Raw genomic sequence first — 24,107 nt, forward strand, 5'->3', positions numbered from 1 at the left:
GTTTAAAGTAAACTGAAGGTTATTTTCTAGATGAGATCCAAACTTGGAAAAATATCAGGGACCGTAAATAATCATTATTTGAGATTTTTATTTTAAAAGGCCTACTGAGGTTTTTACAAGTTTTAATCAACAATTTAACTGGTTTTTATGCACTTTATAGACATGAACAAATAACAGTTAATTTGCTTTCCAGATTTGTTGAAATGCATATACTTTGTGGACAAGAGCAAAAAGAACGTTATTTTTGACGTTTAAACCAAATATCACAGTAGTCTTTTTAAAATAAAAATCTCAAATAATGATTATTTACGGTCCCTGAAAAATATATTGAATATAATTAACAATTTACTGTTATAAGTTGGCCTACTTATTGGGAGCTTATAAAAAATAAGATGGAGTAATATGCATTTGGTTATAATTGTATCTACGAATGATGCATCCATAACGAATGCTTAAGTTATGGTTATAAGATAGGTCGCCAGATTTTTAGTAAGTTTATCAAACATTAACTTTTAATTTAACCACCCTGTATTCCACGACATGTACAACCCATCAAAAACCCCAAACTGAAACCCTGTTAAATACATAAAAGTGGACGATTTCTGGTTGTGTTTTTTGTTGGTCCTCGGCAAATTTCTTGTCTGGTAAGTTGACTTTTGCCAAAAAGTATAAAAAATTACTAAAAATACTGCGCGAAAAACCACAAATGAAAGAAGCCCGCAAATATCAAGAGAAACTTGATCAAGAGTTAAGAGGTCGGCCGAAAGTTGCCCATCTGACTTAGCCGAGCATCTTACTCCTCTATAAAGAGGAGTGTGAAAATTAACAGCTGATCGTAGATACGGATAACGCCAAGGGATCCATTTAAGAATTGATATGATCTGGTGGGGATGAAGTCTAGAAGAAACTGAATTAAATACAGGTGAAATCAAAAACAAAATTTAACTATTGATATTGTAAGTAAATTGCTTACTATTATTAGATTGCTCACCAATAAAAATGACATTATACATTTTTTTAAATTACTAAAATGCTTGTGCTTTCTACAATATAACGAAAAATGAAATAAATGAAGTTTAATAATAAAAATAATAACAATATTTGATTAAAATTGTAACTAATAATAATAATAATAATTAATAATAACATGTTTCTAAATATTTTCTGTAAAACACTCGAGACTTTTTTAAAATTGGCTGGTATTATTCTAAGAATTGTGCCTGACATCTGTTTCGAGGAATTTTCAAATCCCCATAAGATCAAAACCTATCAGATAGTCTTTGTTCCCAGCATAAACTATTCCAATGTCTAAATCCCGGTACGGATCATCCCTCGTTCCTGGCAAGTCCTCACTTATTTCAAAGACCCAACCTAAACCTACTCATTTCACACAAACGCTACTGAGAACCCACGTACAGCACGCAATCAACTGTAGCGCAATGGCCACGCAACAACCAGCAAAGAATAAAAAAATCACTTTTATGGCAAAGATCAAACTGGCAGAAAAACAACAGCGACGACGAAAAATACGTTACCAAGGTAGGCCGACGACGATCACTTCAACTGACGATGTTGCCTTTGCACTGAAAACAATATAATTTCTTAATATTAATTGCCAACATTTTGACAGGTTGTTTTATGGAGACTCAAATTTTGTAGGCCCTTGTGACGTCTTTTTGTAGAATACCAAACATAAATTTGCAGTTTTAATTTACCAAGTGGGTGTTAATTTCATAGCAAATTTGTTTCCAGTGTACTGCTGCTGCGTGGCAGCGACAACAACACCAACGTTAACATCAACAACAGCGACAGCGAACAGCAAAGAAATGGCCGTTAAAGTTGCCAGGCAAATGGCAAAAGTCAGAGGCGTAGCTCGTTCCAGGGTTTGCCCCACTGTTCCAGAAGAAAAGACGCGGCTTAGCTCCCCTTTCGAACGATACGTGAGCAGTTTCCTTGGCACGTTTTTCGGTTTTTTCTCCTTGTTTAATTTTATTTTTTCTTGATTTCTTCATGTATTTTTTGGCGTGGCCGACGACGCCCGTTTGCCATCATAAAAGAAGTCAATTGAATTTAAATTTAAAGTACATAATGGCCAAGTGAAGGAGGTGAGTTGCCTGAACAGAAGGGGGCGGGGGTGGAGAGTGGTGAAGGCAACGCTGCCGCCTTTCGAATTTCACAAAGTCATCAGTGTGGTTTTTGTTGCTGGGGTTGGCTTTTTGCTGTTGGGGCCTCAAACTCTTTGTTGTTGTAGTCTGTGTGGGATTGAAGACTATGTATAGACATATACATATTGATATAGGTATATGTATTCCATGTACAAGGCCCGCAGGCACGCAAGGCTTTTGGCTTTTAAGCGAGAGATATATCCATGTGTAGTTGTGCCCGTTGCTCTTTTGATTTAAACGTGCTTAAATTTAAAGATCAAATTGCCCATGTTTCGTTTATTTTTTTGATTTTGGGGGCTTTTTCGGGGGTGGGCTTTTTATCGGTAGGCCCAAGAATTTTAAATCGTAGACAAGCCAAACCGCAATAACCAGGCAGAAATTGTATAGAAATAAGCAAACGTTGCAGTGACTCAGAGATTGAAATGTCGTTTTTTGTTGGCGGATATGGTTAGCAATTTATTTAGAAAGCCAGAGAGTCGAGTGCCCCCACAGATTCAGAGGCTGACACACATTTTTCAGCTTTATTCACATTTCGCCCACCGCTCGGATAATTTCGCTGGAAAAGATGATTAAGTGATTAGGGGCTTTTGCGGCTGACTAGCATTCAAAAACGAAAGACTTAGGCAACGAACTTGCCCATAACCTATTGACATTATGACGCGGCAAGGAGAAGGTTGTCCCATTCGCACCCATCTCCCTCTCTGTCTTTCACTTGCATCTCGCTTGCTTCGGTTTGGAAATTTGCATTGTTTGCCAACGTTGCGACCTCCCGATTTGTCTGCCTGCCAAGCAAACGTGAGATGAGTTGGGGTTTGCTCATTTACCGCCTTTCTGCCTCCGCCGCTGGGAACGTGCAGAGAAAATATTTGACTTTTTTGCGCACACAGTTATGGATATATAAATATGTCAAAAGTTTTGTTTGCCTTTCTGTCGCAGGTATTGTGGGAAAGTGTGAGGTTCTGGGCCCGAAGCTCTCTGACGACGGTTTGCGAGAGATCTTATCGGCGGATGGGTAATTAATTGTTTAGGGGCTCGCTTGGTATCGTATTTGGAAATTAACAGTATTAGAAGAGATCTAAAGAGTAGAGAGACTAAGTTATATTTCGAACTTGTTGAGTGCAAACCATAATCTAATAAAGGAATCTGTATTAGTTATATTTATTACAAAAAGAACTAGCACTGAAGTAAAAGTACCTGGTTATGTTCCTTAGGAGCTCAAACTAGTTCCCCAACGTTGAAGCAGAATCCATTCACTTCGGGCTCTATCGGTTTCCAGATCATTTTACAATTCAAAAACCTAGCCTAGCCATTGTCCGCGATCTCCAAATGACCAGGGTAATAAGCATAATCCAATGGAAACCAGTTGGCCCAACTAGCGGAGCCAAGCCCCTGGGGTGGCAGCCGTTTACCCCTCTAACACTGTACGCATAGCCAATGGCCCCGGCCGTATTTACCCTCTCCGACCGAAGACCCTATTGATCTGGAGCCAGAACTAATAAAACTCATTAAACCAAACATGTTTGGACCCAGACAAAGGCCTCTGTCTATGCCTATTTGAATAATCTCCTACACAGCATTATATACTATCTCCAAACCGAATGGGGAATGGGTAGAGTCAATAATCTGATTTAGGAGGCGAACGAGAACGCGGACGAGAGCGACGTTCAATTAAAAGCAAAACTCAAATTAATGAAATAAAAATACAAAATAAAAATAAATTAACCAAAGCCTGAACTCGAACCCAAACCTGAGCCGAACACGAAAGAAAGCGACCGCGCGGCAAAACCCACCAAACCAGCAGCCTCTGAAAAGAGAGAATCAAAATGATAACTTTTCAGTTCGGAGCGAAACTGTACCCCCCTGTTCGGCATCGGCATCGGCATTATAATGATCACCGAGATCATGATGATGCTGCGTGGAAGAGGAAGAGCCGAAGAGCAAAGCGTACGGGCCAAAAACAGAACACAAAAGGTGGCTGTGGCTGGAACCCGAACTTCCACCGGCAAACGGCCAAGATCGATACAATTTTCGAGCACCATTCGGGTTTTCGGGCATTAAAAAGTCAGAGAACAGTAACAATGCGGAGTCACAGATACAAAGATACCCATATACTCGGCTATATGGCTACATGGCGGGGGACCGAAGCAAAGTCACCTTTTTGGTTATACGGGGGGAGACAAAAGACGTGGAATGGGAACAAGATCATTGCATTTTTGCTGGCTGCTGTAGCTGCTGTTTTTCTTTTTGTTGCAGCCTCGAAGCCAGTTTCGCCCCGGCTTGGTAACAAGTTTGACTGAAAAATTCTAAAAATAATGCCGGCCGGTTTGTCGTTTCAAAAAATCAAAAACAAAAAAAGGGAACACAAAAAGAAAGAGTGGGTCCAACTCTAAAGAGGTTGCATCTGTACGTAAGTGTGAGTAAGGGGTGGGTAAAAAATAACCAAAAAGGGTAACATCTCAAAGGAGGGACAAAGGCAGCACAGGGCAGAGTAGCTTCCAAGAGCCAAGTCATTCGATTCGGCTTCCAGGCAGCTGCAATCGGTCCAGGGATGGACACAAATAATTAAACATTTAATAACTAGGTATTTAATTTACTTTAATTCACAACTTTTTGTATTTAATTTAATTTAAATTTAATTTACTTTAATTCACAACTAGAATTATTACTATCCAACTGTTCGAAATTGAACATCTTTGTAAGTTTACTCAATCATCTTGTCGCTGAACAATATATTTTTCGAAATTTTGGTTACAATTTTAAAAAAAACACACATTTATCTGTTAGCGACAATATATTTGTTAACTAAAATCTGAACAAAATTTAGGCGATCGAAATCATAGTTTTCCCGGAAAACAAGATATATAGATATTCGCATTTAAAAGTAGTACCCTATTAATAGCTACAAGTCTTAAAACAGTAAACTAAAATAATATTTAAAAAAAAATATTTTTTTATACGTACAATATCTTTGAGACTTATTAATTTAAAGATTCCATAACACAAGCCTACAATTTGGTTGGTTTCAAATCGTTCACTGAACTTTAAAATGGTTTTTGTGACACCGATATCTGCTTCTTGGGGAAAATTTGGTTAGAAGAGATGTATGTTTTAATGTAAAGCAAATGGTAATCTAAAAGAAAATACTTAAATTATTCCAGTTACATTGATTTTTTATGGACTTGCATCCCTGGTGATGTTTAATGTTGCTTTTTGGACCTTTAGAGCCGCACCAATCTTGGGTTCAATCCCTGTCCGGTCCAGTCAGGTTGGCGTTGGTCCCGAGTCCCTAAAGCCTGGGCCCTGATGATCATGACGCTGCTAAATGTGGCCGGTGGTGCCCAGCATGGGGCAAGACAGCCAGTTTGTGGTGCTGTTCCCTCATCTCTTAACGTTTGTTTGCAACAAGTAACGCGCTTCTGCATCTGTATCTGTGGAGGTATCTGTATCTGCGACAGTGTTTGCCGGCCCAAAGAGTTGGTTACCTGGGCGTTCTACCTGCGCACAGGTAGGCGTATGCATGTACCCGAACATGTGTGTCTGTGCCCATATCCTTCGTCTTTGGCCGTGGATGCAGCAGCCAGCGGTCAGCAGAGGCAACACAGCATCGGCAGCAGACCATCATTATGTCCAGGTATACATTATATACTCTTTATATAAGGGACAGCAGATTGTGATTGTGTCTCCTGGCATGACTTGGCAACTTGCTTTTGGTTATGGGGTAGCTAGGCGTTGGGCTCTTCTGCCTTTGCTTAATGGTTTTAGGAAATCGAAAATTAAATAATTTATCTCGATTTTATGACGTTACAAGCAGGTTTTTATACCTTTCTTTCCCAACCAGCACGCGATAAATCTTCGGCTTACAATCAGAAGAAATGATGCAAGAACAAAAAGCCCACATACCCAGTGCGATGCCGTCCAGTCGTCGGTAATTTGAATAGCTGCAGTTCTAATGCCATAAAAAAGCGATGCTGCCAGTGGCCCCTGACCCTTGTCGTAATGAAAATCCCCAAGTGAATCAACCGTGGAGGGGATCTATTTTTAAAAACCCCATCTTGACTTGCTCATTATTTTCCCCTTTTTTTGGCTGGTCATCGCTCTCAAGAGGTTCGTTCGCGTCGAGATTGATTCGAATGAAAGGTGCAGAGAAAGTGGTAAAGAGGCAGTGGACTTGGACCAAGTGGTTGTCACTGGGCCTTCGTCTATACACAGAAATAAATCAAGGTTTATTTCTTTGACTTATGGCTATATTATTGGAAATCTGCAATGTTTTTTATTTATTCCAAATAGAAAATTGTTACAGCAAAAAAATTTTGAATGGATTTTAAGAATATTTTCAGTACTGCAAGATTCGAAGACTGCAATGGTCAATATTAAATGGGTTTAAAAGATAATCCCATTTCTAAAATTATGTTTTTTAATAAATTTAAAAAAAGTGTGTCATTGAATTTTTGGTTTAAGCTCTCAGAGGTTATTATAATTTTGATCAGATTTATTTATTGTATCCTAGCGTTACAAGTTTTTGAAACTTATGACTTAATACGCTAGTCACTACGTGTTGATAATTATAGATAATTTATAGCTGACAATATTTCTTAAAAATACTACATAGTTTTTTACAACTAAACTTAACTAAACTTATCTTTAATTTTTAGAGTTATTTAGTTTTAGAAATTCTTTTAATTTAATTTTAACTTGATTAGCACTTTTTATTGATTTGAGAACATGAGGCAGTTCGTTCCACAGGCGCACAGCATTGATGTAGAATTGTCTCTAAGAACACAGTAATCTTGTTCTCGGATGAATTAAATTATTAGTTCGATTTGATTGGGCATGCACAAGTTTGTCAGCGAGGTAAGTTGGTTCATTTGTCATTATATTCTTATGAACGAAAATTAGAGCTCTAAAATCTATCCATTGCTCTAACTTGGGGTCAAACATTATTGATCAGCTCACCAGTAACGATAAGATAAGATAGTCGGCTGTCCCGACTATCGATGAAGCAAGCTTGCGCATTGCTAGATCGACTAGGATAGCGAACCTGATCAAGAATATATATACTTTATAGGGTTGGAAACACATACTTTTACACGAATACTATATACCCTTTCACTCTACGAGTACCGGGTATAATTAGACTCCATCGCATCAGACGACAATATTATACCTGCGATAGGGACAAACTAGTGAAATGAGGGTAAGCATTGTTTATTTTAAGAGTAATAATATTTGATCCAAGAAATTGGAGATGCCAATATGTTTTTATTTGTGTATTGATTTGCTGATGGAGGACGAATAGCGACTTGTCGCTATGGTCGCTCGCATCGTTAGGTATTATTGGCAGCTAGAACAGTTTAATAGTGACTAAGATACACTCAGAAAAAAAATCGCCCTAAATTTTAGAAAATCGCCATACTTTGAAAATCGCCTTGAAATTCAGAAAATATTTCTATTTTTCAGAAATATTTTTCTAAATAATAAGAAAAACTTACCCTGATTAGATCAACTCCTCTTGTTATCCACTTTTAGAAAAATTTTCTGTTATTCAGAAATTTTTCTTTCAAACTAAGAAAAAATCGCCTTACATTTTAGAAAATTGGCCCAATCGGTAGCCTAGGGGTCTAATGCGAGCGGATTATTTGTTTTCTACGCTTATATTCGGAAGCGTGTGTTCGATCCCACGTCGAGGCGGACAGTTTTTGCGTCTTTTTTTTTTTTTGCGCATTAAAATGTATACTTTAATACAAATAAGGATTTAGGTAAGCTAACACACACATAATGGATAAATAAGAGTATAAACCTAGAACCCAAGAGAACAGAATGAGAATGTACTTTGTACAGCGCCTCTCGTGATGCTTCCCCGGCGCAGCTAGTAGAGTGTTTGACTGCAAACTGTGAGGTAAGGGGTTCGAATCCCGCGAGCGACCAAAATGTTTTCCTCAAGATAGTAAGTTATTTGATTTTTATGTTTATCATTAATAAATAATATAATAATTTCAGTAATTATTTCAGTTACAATTAAAGATTAAAAGTGTGTTTGTGTACAAGCATCGTGACGTCATCCATGTGTTTAAATTGAGGAGAGAAAAATAAGTTGAAAAACGAGAACCCCAACAACAACACCCCACACCGACAGACTCCACCCAGTCGGCATAACTCCCGATTCCCCGATTTTTTTTTTCTTCTTCTTATTCAATTTTGCAAAAACTAACCCTAAATTTAAGAAATTTTTTTTCTAATTTTTAGAAATATTTTTTCTAAAAGGCAAGGCGAGCTGCCTTTGGCTTAAAAAGTATGGCGATTTTCTAAAATTCAGGGCGATTTTTTTTCTGAGTGTACTTTCTTTCTGTTCCCTTTGAAGTGATTTTCATGGGTATAACCTGCGCGACTTGGAAATACCAATTAAACTTAGCTTGAGCTTATTCAACTGCCACTTGTCTTTGCTTTAAATTTCATAGTTGCACGTTTTCCTGAATAATCAACAAAGTCAATTTAGCGAACGCATTAACATGCATAAATTGTATATAGTTTGGAATATAGCAAGGTTTTTAAAAAACTCTTTCTGCAAAAATTATATATAGTTTGAAATATATCAAGGTTTAAGTTAAGGTTTAGAAGATTTAAGGATTTCCTTTAAATTTTAACCACAACTTTTCTTTTGTAAAAAAAACTGAATTGCGTTCGTTGATTTGATATTAAGAAACTCGTTGCATCAGTTTTTTGACAGATATGAATGTGGATGAGAACTGCAATTGACTCTTTTCTTGATCTTAGAAACTCAAGGGTTATTTATTTATTATTGGGCCTAGAAATTTGTATCACCATACTATTCTTTTTATTTATGATAACACTATGGTACATCTAAAATTTATGCTACAAATTATGTCGTTATGTTTCTCAGAACTTCTTGGAGAGAGCAGTTTAATTTGGAAATTCCTAACGAATTCCAAATCTATCGCCTCCATCGAGGTAAAGTTAAAAAGCAAGAATTTTGTAACACAGTGTAATGAATAATAGTCACTTTGTATGAAACCTATAAGAGGGTATTATAATATCAGAAGTTTTTTAACACAGTGAAATAGACTTTTTCGATCGATTATAACACAGGCCAATAGTGTTTTTGGTGCAGCCCTATGGGCATTTAATTGTGTTAATATAGACGGATATAAGCATATCTGCATACTTAGTTTTGGAGTTTAACGGGTGGTATTTGTGCAATCGCGGTTTGAAAAAAGTAGCAACATTTAATTTTTTGATTTAGAATATCTTTTAGGGTCTGTGCTCAGTTGTAATAAAACCTATGGCAAAAAATTGCTTAGATGCCCTTTTATATAATTGCATTTAAGGTTCCATCGAAATTTAATTTAATTAAAGCCTATGAGCCATTGAAGTAAGTTGTTCACCTCTATTCACAACCAACTTAGTGCGGTGAACAGGCTTACAAAAATACAAGGAAAAATATGTGCTCTAAAATATTTGACAGACATCTAGAGGCGTCTTTTCCCGAATTTTTAAGAAAAATACCACTATTGTACTTCGAAGGATGGAATTTTTACAAAAAAAAATTTATACAAAAAAAGTTGTAAGTCAATCGGACAAAAACTTTAGAAGTTATGCTAAAACTAGTACCCTAACCTCCAAGACTTTAGGTGCGTTTTTCTCGAAACCACGTTTTGAAAGTCCGTGTTCATCGGCATTTCTAAACGGCTTAAATGACCGTTTTTAAATTTGTCGCATATTTTTCTGCATAAAAAAAACCCGCCCCCTATGAAGCATTTTTTTTTATTTTTTAACTTTAAACATTTTATTTTTAAGCTGAAAGTCAAATTTTTTATGTGAAAAACGCATTTTTAACTTTGGACTATCAAAAAAAATTCTTAAAAATAAAAAATTTAAAAAAGGTCTTCATAGGGGGCGGGTTTTTTTTTAACTCTTAAGCGAAATGTAAAAACAAAATGGAAATCCGATCATTTTTAACGGAGGTACAGTGAACACCGCAAAACGCCTTTTTTAATAGTGTTCCAGCAATCGCATTGCCATCGCTGAGATCTCGAAAACCAGAATGTTGGGACTAATCACAAATATTCTTGGGCTTCTTACGAGCGCAAGTTTGTTTCATCTGAGCGCCACGCCCACAGTCGCTTAAAATGACTTTTAAATAATCCTGTTGCCCACATCTTTACAGATTTTGTAAAAGTTTAAATGCCATTTTGTTGTGGTTATTAAGACATATCGAAATGGAGAAAAAAATTTTATAATAGACAATCCATTAAAAAATTACTAGCAAGAAATAAAATGGCCGCTAGATGGAGCCAGTAGCATATCTTCATCCCTCGAACTCCCTTATCTTATTGTTCCATTCTCCAGTTAAAAATGTAATTAAAATCACAATAAATATACGTTAATTCTAGGTTTATTTGGCTTAATCTGAAAGAAAATAAACTTAAGAAAATCTCTAGTATCATCTTCTTTTTAGTAGAGCACCACCTCCTCGATTCCATACCATGTGGTGGAGTAAATGGGCTTCATCTGACGCTGCTCCACAATATTCGTGAGCTGCGGCAGTAAATTAGCTAAATCGAATAAACTATCCTCGTAAAAGGAGAGGAGATTGGCCCACTTGTAGAGCGTTTCGAGCAGCGCCTCGTCCTTGGAAATGCTCAGCAGGGTGAAGTGCGAGGTCAAGAGGCAGCCGAACCATCGTAGGGCCTGAACTTCCGTTTGAACCAGCGAGGAATCCCGGTTGGGTCGTTCCTCTAGCTGCGCACTCGGATCATTGACCAGTGCGAACAGGTGGTTCATCAAATGTTGGACATGGGAGAGCTCCAGGCGCTGACGAAGATGATCCTCGATGCCGCTTGGATCAAAACTGCAGGCCAGCACTGCATTCAGCAACTCGACATTGGACTGATTTTTCTTTACGGGCTCGTCTTTCGCATCGCCATTAAGAAGAGGGCGATTTGTGCTTTTATCTAAGGCAAATCGCAGCGACCAGGCTAGCATTCTCTCAGATATATTGCTGTAACGGCGCAGGCACATGAGGACATGTTCGGTGTTCTCGGTCTTGATAAAAAGTGTGAGAATTTTCTCTATAATCTCCTCCTCGCCCGCTCCACTTCTTTCCAGTTGCCGAACCAAGGCGTGTACAGCTATGTTATTTGGTCCCGCATCGAAGAAGTTCGTCATTAAAGTGACGCTCACGTCTTCCAATCCGTTCTCGCAAGTGGTCGTCTCTCCGTGGACATGTTGCTTGATGATTTCATCCATCTCTAGATCCACAAGCTCAGGGGGGTCGTAGGCCAACTCCCTGCCGTCTGCCTTTTGGAATTCCAACGTGGGCAGCTGTTTATTTAACTTTGATTTTACGGCCGTATAATTGAAGGACTTTGCGCAGCCATCGAACTTGATCACAGACTCCAGGTACTCCTCCTCGTTTATGTGATCCAGTTCAATGGGGGAAAGGTGAGTGTCACTAAACTGGGAGCCCAGCATATCGACCAAAACCTCTCGGTTCATTCGGTACCGCACGGCGGCAATATTCTGACCCATGGCTAGCAGGATGTGCTCATCGCCGGCCCAAAGGCGAGAGAAGTCCAGGTACACTTTGAAGTACTGCTTGGCATTGACCACCTTGAACTGAGTGTTGTAAACCAACAGCGAGGCGCCCTCCTGTCCGTAGTTGGCGCCGTAGATAGCAGCAAAGTTTCGCGAGACCCCATGCACAGTCAGCTTGCTCTCCACGTTCAGCTCCGCCAGCATGGACACGAATTGTCCGGGTGATCGCTCCGAAGTGCGCTCCGCCAGATTCAGCATAAAGATGCGCTTGTCGGACCCTAGAAAATAGAGAATGTTATGAGTTTTAGCTTATAGTTATACTTTTTATAAACAAAGTGAATCATTGGGGCTGTAAAGTGTCTACTTGATAATTAAAAGTAAGAATTCTAAAAATAATCCTTGCTATCTTAAGGGGGAAAATACATATAGAAAACAAAAAAAATCTAATTTTTTTTTATTATTTAAATTGGTAGTATAACTCTTTAAGAATGTGTCATGAAAGTTTCACGAAGAAATTCCAACTGTTTTGGAACTTATACCAGGATGACGGCACCCATCTTCCTTGTGCAGTAGATATATTTTATAACTTTAAATGCGTTTTTCGCGAAACCATGTTTTCCTCAGCTGCGGATCGTGTATCTCAAAAAGTAATGCTTCGATCATCATGCTGCTTTTACAGAAATGTTGTACTTTATGTAGAAATTTTAACGTTGAAGTATTTTTTGTAAAGCAAATACAACAAGAAATATATGAAAAAAATTGATTTTTGACTTTGAAAGAGTGCCACAAACAGAGTTTTTGAATATTCTATGTAAGTTAGGTTCAGACAGTTTCTAGATTATTTCATAACAAAATAAATTTGGTTTCATAAAAATCGGATCTACACAGTGACCTGTGGACGATCCGCAGCTGGCCTACTTTTTTTTTAAAAAGGCCTGACAAAAAAATTCTTACGGGCGCCATTTTAAAAGATAAAAAAAATATTAAAATTGGTTTAAATTATATAAGAACTATGTAATCAACATGCCAAGTTGCGAAATTCCAGCACAAACTCTTATTGGTTAAAACAAATCACGAAAAACTTTACAAATTTGCAGTTCTACGTTTCGACTGCAAGGGTAATCTGTTTGATTGGCATTAAAGTGAATTCAAAAGAGAAAATCTTGCTAAAGCTTAATCCCAAACCTGTACTCTTTCAGGAATCTATTATGGGTATTACTCACAAATGGTCAGTAATTGGGGAGCTGCATCGCCTTCCACGACGGCATATCCTGTTAAGCGGACATCCTCCCGTTTTATGAGGTACACCCGCCGATTGGAGGTTGTCAAGGAAAGCCGGATGAGTTGAAGTTCGCCAGTGGCTTTCGTTTCCTCGAAGTAAGTGAGCACCTGCTGACCCTGGGCCAAGGTGAAAACAGAGGGCTTGCTGATGACCTTGCTGTTGGCAAGGGTAAGTTGCTCAGCCGTGTCCTCCTTCTGTTCCTTGCGAGAGGCTATCGCCTGTGTGAGGGTTTGGCAATTTCCATCGCTGTAGAGAATCAAGGCCTCCTGGTTGGTTTCCACCAAATGGGCAATGCTTTTCTGGAACTGGAGCGGCGAAAGGGTATTAACTAGCATAGTTAGGCCAATTCTGAGTCCTTACCTTCAGCTTCTTGCACTTGGCCACATCACTGGTGTCCACATCCCATAGACGCAGCGAGTGGTTTCCGAAGACGCCCACATATTTCTGGCTGCTGGGGTCGTAGATAACCTTGGAGGATAGCTTTTCCGGCAGGGACCAACTGAGCAACTGCTTTTGTGTGATGATCTGCAAGGAAGGGGGATTGTTGTACAAAACTACATTTTTCTGGTCCCAAAACTTACATTCAAAACAACCACCACATTGCGCGCCAGTGTGGTCACCACATTTCCCTTCTCCCTGTCCGCAGCCAGGCCCAGAAACTCCTTGGGGTCCGGTATAGGAAACAAATTGTAATAAGAGAGGAACTTGGACATTATTTAAGCAGAATAAAAACAATTCCACACGTGCAAAGTGTTGACGTTATTTATCGATGTGCTATCGCAACTTGGCGATGCATCGATTGCTTAGTAAATACATCCTCCTTACTTAGCGGGGACAACCTCCTTATACAAATGATATGATGTGTCGCTGTTATGGAATTTGGTCGCTGTTGCAGAAAAACCCTGTGTCTGTTCAGGTATAAGAAATAATATATATATTCCCTAATTTAATTTGTAAATAAATAATACTGTAGTATAAATAAATAAGTTGAAAACTGTTGTTTTCAACAATTCAACGCCTCAAAGTTGTTGAATGACAATAATAGTATAGAACAGCTGATAAACATGTGATTAAGATTAGACGATTCAGCAATTTAAGGAAATATCGTGTGTAAGAAAACATATGTATCCAGACAGTTATTAGGATACAAAATCATTTTTGCATCGTATATATTGGGACGGTTATTTATGAAACTTTGAATGAACGAAAAATGATTTTAGCCATTTTTAACTTATAAGCAATCAGCCTTTGGGCAGTGGAATCACCCGCATTCGAAATGTTTATACATGTTGCAATGGAATCGGGCTATAAAATAACATCATAGAAGTTTCAACGAAAAGGGTTGCCGGACCTGCCACGTGCTATCGATAAGAAGAAGAGCCAGAAATGGGTGGAAAGACAAAACAAGCGCCGCGCACGAAAAATAATGCAAAGGTAAGGCGTAGTTCAGCATAATTATAGCATTTACCTGTGTAATCATGACCCCACCCCTAGCCCTCAAGCAGCAGTCGCACCGCCGAGCTGCTGGGCAGTTCCACGCCCATTTTCGTGGGCTTCTCGGCGCAGTCGGATGGCGGAGGCCTAGTGCCATTTGCTCCGGGATTCGTCAGCGCCGAGCAAATGCCGGATAGCTTCGACGCGGCCATCAGTCCGCAGACGCAGATTATCCTGCGCAAGTTGTCCAAGAAAGACCCCATGACCAAGAAGAAGGCGCTGCAGGAGCTGCACGAGTTGATCGAACAGTCGGATGTGGAGGCCCTGAAGAATATCCTTCCGCTGTGGCCCAAGTACTACCTGAACCTGGCCAGCGATCCTGAGCACAACGTCCGGGAGCTGACGCAGACAGTGCTGCAGTTGCTCATGGCCAAGTGCAAGAAGGCGATGGCCCCGTACCTAAAGCTGCTCGTCCCCGTTTGGCTCGGCAGTCGCTTTGATACCTACGCACCGGCGGCCAGCATTGCCGGGCAATCTTTTCGCGACACCTTCGCAGGCAACGCAAATCGCACCAGGGAGGTGTGCCTGCACTGTCAGATGGAGATTCTGGAGTATGCCACCCGCAACCTGACCTTCCACACAGCCGCCACCCTGTCGATCGGTAAAAGTCTCACTCCGGAGGAGGCGGAACAGAAGTACCAGCGCGTGGTGATCAGCAGCCTCAAGTTGTTGTCGTTCTTCATGGAGCAAACTGCGCAGGCGGGGGAGATCAGCCAGGTGAAGCAGGGTTTCGTCACCCTGGTGACGCACCAGAAGTTTTGGAGCTTCGCCAAGCACAAAGTGCCGCCCATAAAGTGAGTACAGTTGAAAGCTGTAAATCATATTCGCATCTATTGGCTAACGATTGATTTTGTGCTTAAAGGGCGGCCTGGTTTGAGTGCATCTATCACATTCTGCAGTCAACTGCCCTTTTAGAGGTAATCTCGCCTCAGAAGGCGCAATTGACGACCCTGTGCTTCCAGTTTATAGACGACGCTGATCCTGTGGTGGCTCCACATATTTGGGGATGTGTTTTGCTCATACAAAGCAACTACGAGGATTGGTAAGCTTATAGCGCTTCAATATTATTGATCAAGCTTAACTATTTAAATCTGGCAGGTTTGTTCCGCTTAACATTCGAAAGGCTCTCGTTCCCAAACTTTCCTCCCTTCTCCGCAACGGTTTCAATCGCAACGCCCAGGCCATCTGCCCCAACTTACTCCCATTCCTTTCTAAAATTACACCAGCTTCCCTCCAAGACCTGGATATCTACGATTTCTATCAGCGCTTTTTCGAGGACATGAAGGTGGCAGTCACGGAAAAATTCGATCCCCCGCTACCGAAATCCGATTGTACTGTAATTCACAATGCCTATTTCGAGTGTCTGCGTTTCCTGTTGCAGCAGATAAACAACAACAAAGAGCGAGAGCAGAAGGAGCAGGAATTCGGAACTAAATTGCTTCAAAGCAACGTACTCGAACCCATTGGCTGGCTGCTGAAGAGCGATAGTGCCCACGTGAAGATCTTCTTCCAACACAGTTCTGCCCTGGTGGCCTTTTGGGATCGGCAGATTAACAATAGATTGGATAATGGTGGCCTGTATGCCAAGTTGCTGAGTCAGTTCTGGACAAGCATTTTTGAGCTGGTCACCCAGGATCTGGCTGCCGAGGAGGTGAATGAACAGCTGCTCTCACATGTCCTGCTTTTAGTTCAGGATCTGCATATGGCTAACCCTAGCCTGGAGACCCAGAGTGTGAAGTTTGTTGAGCAGCAAGATGGAAAGGTGGAGAAAAGCGAGCCCACTACGCCAGTTAAAAAGGCTCAGGAAGCTGCGGCTTTCATACAAAAGGAGCTGAAACAGTTGGTTGTGAAGTTAGTGAGAATCTGTCTTGATAAGGCTAAAAGCAGTGGGAGTGGAAGTTCATCCTCGCGGTACATTGAGCAAATTCGCACCCTCACCAAAATGTTTAACGATGCAGCGTTCTACAAAAGTCTAACTGATGTCGGAGATTTGGAAGGAGCTCTCAACAAATTGGTTTCATTGTTGGGACAACTGGAAGATGACGCTTGCGAGTCTGTGGTGGAGATCGTGTTTGAGATTTTGCCGTTGGTTGGGTCGGAGAAACGTTTTGAATATATTGAAAATACTCTCTTAAAGGTAAGTGGCATTTTTAAAAATGTAAAAACATTCTAAGTTTTAAATTCTCCCGCAGCTCTCACAACACCGCGTGCAGAACCTTTTGCTTCACCGTCTACTATCTTATCCGTTGTGCACCGAGCCCCCCGTGCGGCAGATGCTCAGTGGTCCAGAAACGTGCGCCGTGATTGCACGGATTGCAGAGGAGGTTGTGGTGGACAATGATCGGGAAAAGCTGAACCTGCTTCACAAGTGCTTTTTCCAAACGGACACGGGGGACATACTTATTAATGCTGAGACTGTGGATAAAATACTGCTGGCCATGTCCGGGCCCCTGGGGCAGCCGGTTGTTAATGACATGGTGGAAGTGTGTGGCAGCTTTATTGCCCAGATAATGCCTGTGATTTGCAGCAACGACAACTCTTCGTTGCGCGTGCGCCAACAGATCTTCCTTAACTTGTTCAAATTTAGTTTGGAGCATCGGCCGGAGGATTATTTGTCGGAGGATACTCTGTGGGAAATTACGACCTGCTGGCAGGACGCACTTTCTAGTAAAGACATTGAGATCAATGATGACATGCTGAAGAGTTGTGCGGAAATTGTTGAGAACTTGGCAAATTCAGTGGAACTGAAGGCGGATAATTTGGACGGGATGGCAGAGGCAATGGCAAAGTTTGTCATTTGCTCCACGGAAAATATTGAGGACGAGAAAAGGCGCTTGGAGCGCATTGATCAAACTATAGCGGCTATTCTGGAATCCCCGCTAAAAACATTCGAAAAGATTCAGCAGTTTGAGAATCATTGCGTGCTTCTGGAAGCCTTGCACGGATCTGTCAGTGCGGGAATTCCCTTCGAAAGCGCGTCCATGGCCAAGGATAAAATATTACCATTACTTCAACGTTCCACCCTTAACTTTTCAACCATATACAAACTTGTTTATCAATTCCCTCCAACACAAGACACAAACGATCCCGAAGATGAATTGACCGAAGATTACTGTGATCCAAATGCCGACGTGCTTAAAATTTGGAACGAACCCTTGATTGGTGAACTTTTACAGTGCATTCGAGTCGCTGGGACCGCGGAGTGTTGGCTGGAAGTGTCAGAGCTGCAATCGTCGTCGGAAGAATTAGTGCTGATCCTATCGGAGAAGGTTCAAAGCTTTATGGGCAATAGCAGTGATCTGGTTGGAATAGTCAAGGAGCGTCTTCAGCAGGATGCAGTGCAGCAGTCCAGCGTAATCGGATGTCGTCTACTGAGTTACTTTATATTCTGTCCTCAGTATGCGGCTTTCGAAGAAAGTGCGTCCATATTGCTGCACGAAGATCTCTCCGAATCTTTGGTGACGCAAGGAGCCCTCAAGACCTACGTAATGGCACTACAGGTAAGCATTTAGTAAAGAGAATCCGAGCAAAATAAACCCCTTTGTCTTGCAGTTTCTGCTGCCGAAGCTTTCTCAAAAAGCAATCACTCTTAATTCGGCCATAATGAGAACGGAACCACCTGAGATTTGGGTGAAGGCAGCTGTTTTCCATGCCCTACTGTTAAACAATTTTGAAGCCGAGGTGAATGAACAAACAGATCGCAATATAATTGCATCAGCCGTGCAGTTTATGACTAGCATAGGGGAAAAGCAAGCCAGCCAAAAGGATTTACTTCATTACAATGTGTAAGTCAATAGATTTCTTTAAATTCTTAGTTTCGTTTTGATCTCTAAGCGTACCAAATGTATTTTAGGGAAATACAAAAGCAACCCTATGAAGCCGTTCTAAACACAGTAGAGTTTATAAAACTTCTAACTCAAGTTTTGAAACGGTTTCCCTACGAGCTGAGCATAAAGAACTGGGATGCAATTCGAATTGGTCTTAGCTCTTGGATTCTGTCTGTTTCTAAATCCATAGCTCATTTCAATGATCCAAAGGTTAGTTTTGTAAACAATATTTTTTCGGAATTTATAAACAAGTATATTTTTACTTGCAGACTTCGCTTTTTGTTGTGGCTGTTTATCAATTGTTTGCCTCCTTGGTAGAATTTATACGCTCCGAGAAGCAGAAGAGTTCGACGGAGTTGCTCAAGAACATGATTGATGAATGGGACTCACTGTTTGCCAAGGAAGTAAATGTAGTGCTCTTTAAGTCATTTTATCAGTTAACCCACGAGGCGACTGTGGAGCCAGGGTTTCAAGCGTGCTATGAAACCTTGCTGGAACGTCTAGCGCCGACTCTAGAGCTCATTGATTACAGTTTTGTTTATTCGGTAATTATATGGGACAGATTATGAAAAGGCCCTAGAAACCAACAACCATTTAACATTTCAGTTCTGCAAGATGAATAGTAACATCAGCTTGGACCACCTGTGTAATTTCCTGTTCAAGCAGCTCTACAGTACTCAGCACTCAATTCGATTGAGTGCTGTAAATTCTCTCCGCCAATTAACACCACATTTCGTGGCCGACGACATAGAGTTGAATGAGAAGCAGAGCGAAAGTCTGGACGCCGCAACCACGATCTCCAAATGGCACTTCCTCAATCGTTTTGAGGACTACCTGACTCGCTACGACACCCTGATCCGAAAATACCTGGAAGAGTTCACCTTCAAGCTGGCAGAGTTGGAAGATCTCGAACCCATAAACAGACACGATGCACTAAGCTACCTCTTCTTATGGGACTGTATCATAAATGCTTGCGCTAAATCGCCGGTTGCATTGCGAGCTGTCTACACCAATTGGCTGAATGATAACAAATATGAAGAGGTGGGAAAACAATACAACAAATTTACTTTCGATTTGGGGTATTCACTTCAAATTTTCTTCCACGCCTTGCAGAATTTCCTACATTTCCTCTTTCGCGCAATGCCAGTGGACATACTTAAGAATCACGGGGCCAAGGTGCACAGCAACGGCGTTTACAAGGAGTTGACTTGGGCTCAGCTGAAGGGTAAGATGTGCCTAAATTAAGCTATTATCGTTTCCTCCGACAAATCGGTATTGAGAACGTCGGGTAAATAGTCTTCCCCATATCCGTAGTCGTCATATTCAGCGGCTCCTTGCTCAACATCCTCCATCATTTCCTCTGCGCCTGGTTCATCGGATAGGGAAATGAAGTCCGACAAGGGCACAAACTGTTCGGGATCGTTCTCTGCCATCATCTGTCGTTGAACAGGTATCTGTTGCGGCGCCAAGTAAATGTTCAAGTTCGATATGAACTTGTTGATCCAAACGGTCAGGTTATTGGCCAGTATTCGCTGATATTCGCGAAGATTACTGGTGGTGTAAAACTCTTGATCTGTTGAAGGTTTGAGTTAATTCACAGAAAAATTTTTCGGAATCAGCTAGATAACTTGGGTAGCACTTACCTGTAAACTCTCGAAGTCTCTCAAGAATTACACAACATAGTGGCGAGTTTTCGTCCACAATGAACTGATCGTTGAGTAGAAAGTCCTTCATTTCCTCAAACAGGACGCAAATGATTTTCTGCATCTGCTTGCGCTGGCGCAATAGGATCCGCTTCTTGAGACCTTTGCACCGTCGCTTGTGGACGCGCTTTGCAGCCCTTCGCTGACGCATCTCTTCCTCCATGTACTCCAGCGCCTTCTCCATTGTCATGGCCTCCACCGGCGGCTTGGGTTTCATCTGGTTCTCCAGAGCGGCTATGTGGCGAGGCGAGAGGTACTCCTTGAAGAAATTGTAGGTGTCACTCACTCGCATCGGATGGGGATCGGCCAGGCGCTCCACACGGGCTGTGCATTGGTTCACGAAGATCTTCTTGGTGTAGTAGCGCGACTGCTTGGCCAACTGGGGAGAGGAAAAGTCCTTTTTGGGCGTAGCCAGAAAACATATGTGCTCCTCCCGGGACAACACATCTCGGTCGATAATGATCTGTCCGGTGTGCTGACAGGGCACATAGCAAGGATGGTATCGAGGACACACGCAGATGAACCTGTAGGTCAATGTATAGATAAATCAAATGTCTGAATAATTCAAAGTACTTGGAGTATTATTTTGTTGTCAAATCTTAAATGGCAAAATTTAAAAACAAAAATTCAACAATCAGAGTTGCTTAAAAAACCGATTATCTTATATTTTATGTAAGCTTTCCGGGCGGATTGAACGCTTAGCGATTTCTGTTACACTGCCAAGTAACCTTCTGCTATAACTTACAGGGCGTAGTATCCCCAGAAGAGTATAACATATCATAGTTTAGGTATTAGTTGGTGTAAAATCTCTACTTACCTGTACAGTGCCTGAGTCTCGTTGGCGGGATACTTGACTAGTCGTCGGATGCGTTTGGCACGAGCCTCACGCACATGGACCATTGCTAGGCGGGCGTTGAGCTCGTCCGCCACGGTGGGTCCCTCTTGAAGGGGGTCCTCTGCCGTGTGCTCCTTGCGTGTGTCGCACTGCGTCTTGAGGAAGTTTATGGCTTCGGCTACCGTAACCTCGCCCTCAAGCTGTATGCGCTTGGGGGGAGGCATCTCGGAGGGCACGTCCTTGAAATTTATTGGCTTGGCCATACTTTCGAATAAAACGGAAATCCAAAAAGAATGAAAACTGTTTTATACACTGAACGAGAGCAGACGATGTAGCTAAGGGAACTGTTCTCTATATACGCATTGTTTGACTTCTCACAGCCTGGCTTGCCTTGATCAACACATTTTTATTCCATTTTACAGATCGTCAGCTGCCCCTGGATCGATATGTCTGCCATCTGTACACGGAGGTGCTACGAAAGCTGCCGGCGGTGGTGCGAAAATGGTGGAACGCAACCCAGTCCAGGCAAAAGAACTTTGTGGACAACCTCACAACCAACTACGTGAGCTCGCTGATTTGCAGCGAGGAGCTTAAGGCGATCGCCAATCGCAAGGAGAAGCACGAGAATATGCAGGTGAGCGGGCTAAGACAGTCAGAGTATTAGTCTTGGTGTTGAGTGCTAAGGCGCAGGGAAAAAACCACGATGATGCTAATCAGAAGTATAATAATGACAATAACGCGGAAGATCTCAAGAGTCACCATGTCTCCTTTAAAAAGGATATTTTCTTCCGCTTTGTAAATTCCTTTAGGCAGAAAATACTCTGGGCTAGCACTGTATCCTAAAGAAGCACAGACTACTGGACTTGTAGTTTAACCGATTCATTTGAGTAATTTATGTATCATTTACCTATTTTTAGGTCACTGTTCACTCTTCCACACGCGAAGTGCTGGCGGTCTATGCCATCGATGAGGCCCGCATGGAACTGGTCATAACACTGGCCCCTAATTACCCGCTGGGAGCTGTAAAAGTCGAGTGCGGCAAGCAAATTGGTGGACGGGCTTCCTCTCGAAATGTGGGGATGCAATTGACCATTTTCTTGACACACCAGGTATTTAATCATGAATGTAATATGTTGTAATATGTGCAAAATAAAAATATGGGCACTTCCAAAAAAAAGTCCACCAAGCCAAAAACCTTGAAACTTGAATAAAACATATTTCCACATGATTTTGCCCCGATATTAGTTTCTAATTAGTTGGATACTGCGCTTAACTACAAATTTGGAGTACAGTTTGATTATTTTTATGACAAACCCCACCAATATACGCAAAAATCACTTTTTGGCTATTTTTTTGTTATTTTTTGGACCTATATTCTGTTGTAAATTTATCCTATAGAAATGCTAATATGTGACATTTTTCTGTACTAAATGCTTCATTCACATGCTAAACTATTAAGTTAAAAGCAAAACATCCAGCAATTGAGGGATAGAGGTAAAGAAATCCGCTTTACAAAACAGTCGGAAAAAATGTCCCGAGCGACATGTCCCGAGCGAATGTGGTTGAAACTGCATAAAAAAAAAACGGCAAAGAATTTTTGAGTAAAACCAAAAGCATTTCACAGCGACATGTTTGAACGACATTCTTAAAAAAATCGCATTCAAATATTCCATCAGAATTAGCTAATTTCTGGTGTTGTATGAACTTCCCCGAAATCCACTTCTATTTTTGTCCCGAGCGAATACGGCAGTTTTTTACCGATATCTTAAAAACTAAAAGTGGTACAAAATCAAGATTTTTACCAAAAATAGAGCTTGGGAAGAGTGAAAGGAAAAGCCCATAATTAAAATTAAAATCCATTGTTTTATAATTTTTTTTCAACTTTAAAGGTGTGCAAATGTCCCGAGCGACATTTTGGAAGTGCCCATATATAATTCTTTTGAATATAAAGCAGTTTCTAAAACCATTTCAAAGTTTATAACATTAATGAAATGTCTTTGTTGCAGAATGGAACCATTTACGATGGCCTGACCATGTGGAAGAACAATCTAGACAAAAAGTTCGAGGGCGTAGAAGAGTGCTATGTCTGCTATACCGTTATCCATCAGGACACTTGTCAGCTGCCCAAGCTGACGTGCAAAACCTGCAAGAAGAAATTCCATGGACCTTGTTTGGTAAAACTCCTTTAAACCGCTTTATTTTCTGTCGGAACTAACACTAATCATTCTTCCAGTATAAATGGTTCACCACAAGTAGCAAGTCCACCTGTCCCATTTGCCGCAACGTCTTCTAGATATGTGTATAAACAAAATCATTAGTTGAAAACATGTATTAAGCAAAACGCAAAACCAAACCCTTCGATGTAGGCATTAGTTTTTGGTCTCTCAAATTGTAAATCGGCAATAATAATAAATTCGTACATGTTTTATTGTTCTATATGAGATGTTAAGAGCAGAGATTGAATTTATTTAATTGTAATAAGATGTCAGTAAAATTATTAAACAAAGATCAAGGGTGCTTGTGTGAAAAAGTTCATCTATCACTTCAGTGCTTATTTAGAGCTACACAGTTAATACTCGTACCTCAACAACATTATTTTGAATTATGGCGGCAAGAATAGAAGTCAAAGGCATATGTCCATACTGCGATCGTTATGTGTCCAGAGACCTTAGACCTATTAACATGCTGTCGGCACGTGATGCCAAAAGGATTTCTCAACTGATAAACGAAGAACCGCCTCTGGTTCAGTTGGAGTACGAGAAAGAAGGGAATACAGATTCTAGATGCAAAAAAACGCGAGTCTCGAAGAGGAAGAGAGAAACTCTAGAGAACTCGGAATCCGAGGACAACATGAAAAAAGAACCAAGTTCACAGGATGAATTGGACAATCATAGTTCTCAGGAAATATTCGAAGATCATAGTTCACAGTCGGGAACGAGCTCAGCAGAGGACGTTAAATCAGAAAACTCTCTCGACGCCATAACTAAAGGTATTTTAGATTTGGTCGAGGAGGAGTTTGAGCGTGATCCGGCGAGCAATGAATCGTCTGGGAGTTTAAGAGGGAATGCTGAAGTAATCATGGCTATGTTGACAGAGGAGCAGCTTATTATCGACAAGATAGAGGAGCAGGCCAGTCAGCGGGGTACTAAAGAGCCGCCAACTAAACGGCGGCGGTGTTAAATGCTAGAAAAATTAAATTAAATTACTTGTCTTTGCAAAATCCTCAGTCAAATCGTTGGGCCGCCCACG

At 40.9% G+C, this 24,107-nt stretch overlaps 4 protein-coding genes across 4 annotated transcripts; 2 read left to right on the forward strand and 2 right to left on the reverse strand.

The window, feature by feature from the left end:
• Positions 1-10,557: 10,557 nt before the first annotated feature.
• LOC108058105 (uncharacterized) lies at positions 10,558-13,983 on the reverse strand. The gene is made up of 4 exons (XM_017142624.3): positions 13,581-13,983; positions 13,360-13,524; positions 12,941-13,304; positions 10,558-11,995 (listed from the first exon to the last, which is right to left on the reverse strand). The coding sequence occupies exons 1-4, from the start codon at positions 13,710-13,712 to the stop codon at positions 10,635-10,637; spliced, it is 2,022 nt and encodes a 673-aa protein (XP_016998113.2). The 5' UTR covers positions 13,713-13,983; the 3' UTR covers positions 10,558-10,634.
• A 293-nt stretch (positions 13,984-14,276) lies between these two features.
• Positions 14,277-23,307, forward strand: Ltn1 (E3 ubiquitin-protein ligase listerin). The gene is made up of 14 exons (XM_017142593.3): positions 14,277-14,433; positions 14,494-15,287; positions 15,356-15,535; positions 15,592-16,630; positions 16,686-17,993; positions 18,046-18,278; positions 18,347-18,530; positions 18,590-18,865; positions 18,927-19,361; positions 19,434-19,545; positions 21,281-21,492; positions 21,776-21,967; positions 22,865-23,032; positions 23,092-23,307. The coding sequence occupies exons 1-14, from the start codon at positions 14,386-14,388 to the stop codon at positions 23,149-23,151; spliced, it is 5,241 nt and encodes a 1,746-aa protein (XP_016998082.2). The 5' UTR covers positions 14,277-14,385; the 3' UTR covers positions 23,152-23,307.
• On the reverse strand, positions 19,363-21,238 carry Rcd7 (Reduction in Cnn dots 7). Its single transcript, XM_017142598.3, has 3 exons — positions 20,841-21,238; positions 19,964-20,547; positions 19,363-19,893 (listed from the first exon to the last, which is right to left on the reverse strand). The coding sequence occupies exons 1-3, from the start codon at positions 21,119-21,121 to the stop codon at positions 19,562-19,564; spliced, it is 1,197 nt and encodes a 398-aa protein (XP_016998087.1). The 5' UTR covers positions 21,122-21,238; the 3' UTR covers positions 19,363-19,561.
• Positions 23,308-23,385: 78 nt separating the features above from the next.
• Positions 23,386-24,078, forward strand: LOC123002426 (uncharacterized). The gene has a single exon (XM_044392588.2). The coding sequence runs from the start codon at positions 23,463-23,465 to the stop codon at positions 24,036-24,038; it is 576 nt and encodes a 191-aa protein (XP_044248523.1). The 5' UTR covers positions 23,386-23,462; the 3' UTR covers positions 24,039-24,078.
• The last annotated feature ends 29 nt before the right edge of the window (positions 24,079-24,107 follow it).

This window comes from Drosophila takahashii, chromosome 3L, assembly GCF_030179915.1.
Source record: "Drosophila takahashii strain IR98-3 E-12201 chromosome 3L, DtakHiC1v2, whole genome shotgun sequence".
In the NCBI taxonomy this organism is placed as follows: domain Eukaryota; kingdom Metazoa; phylum Arthropoda; class Insecta; order Diptera; family Drosophilidae; genus Drosophila; species Drosophila takahashii.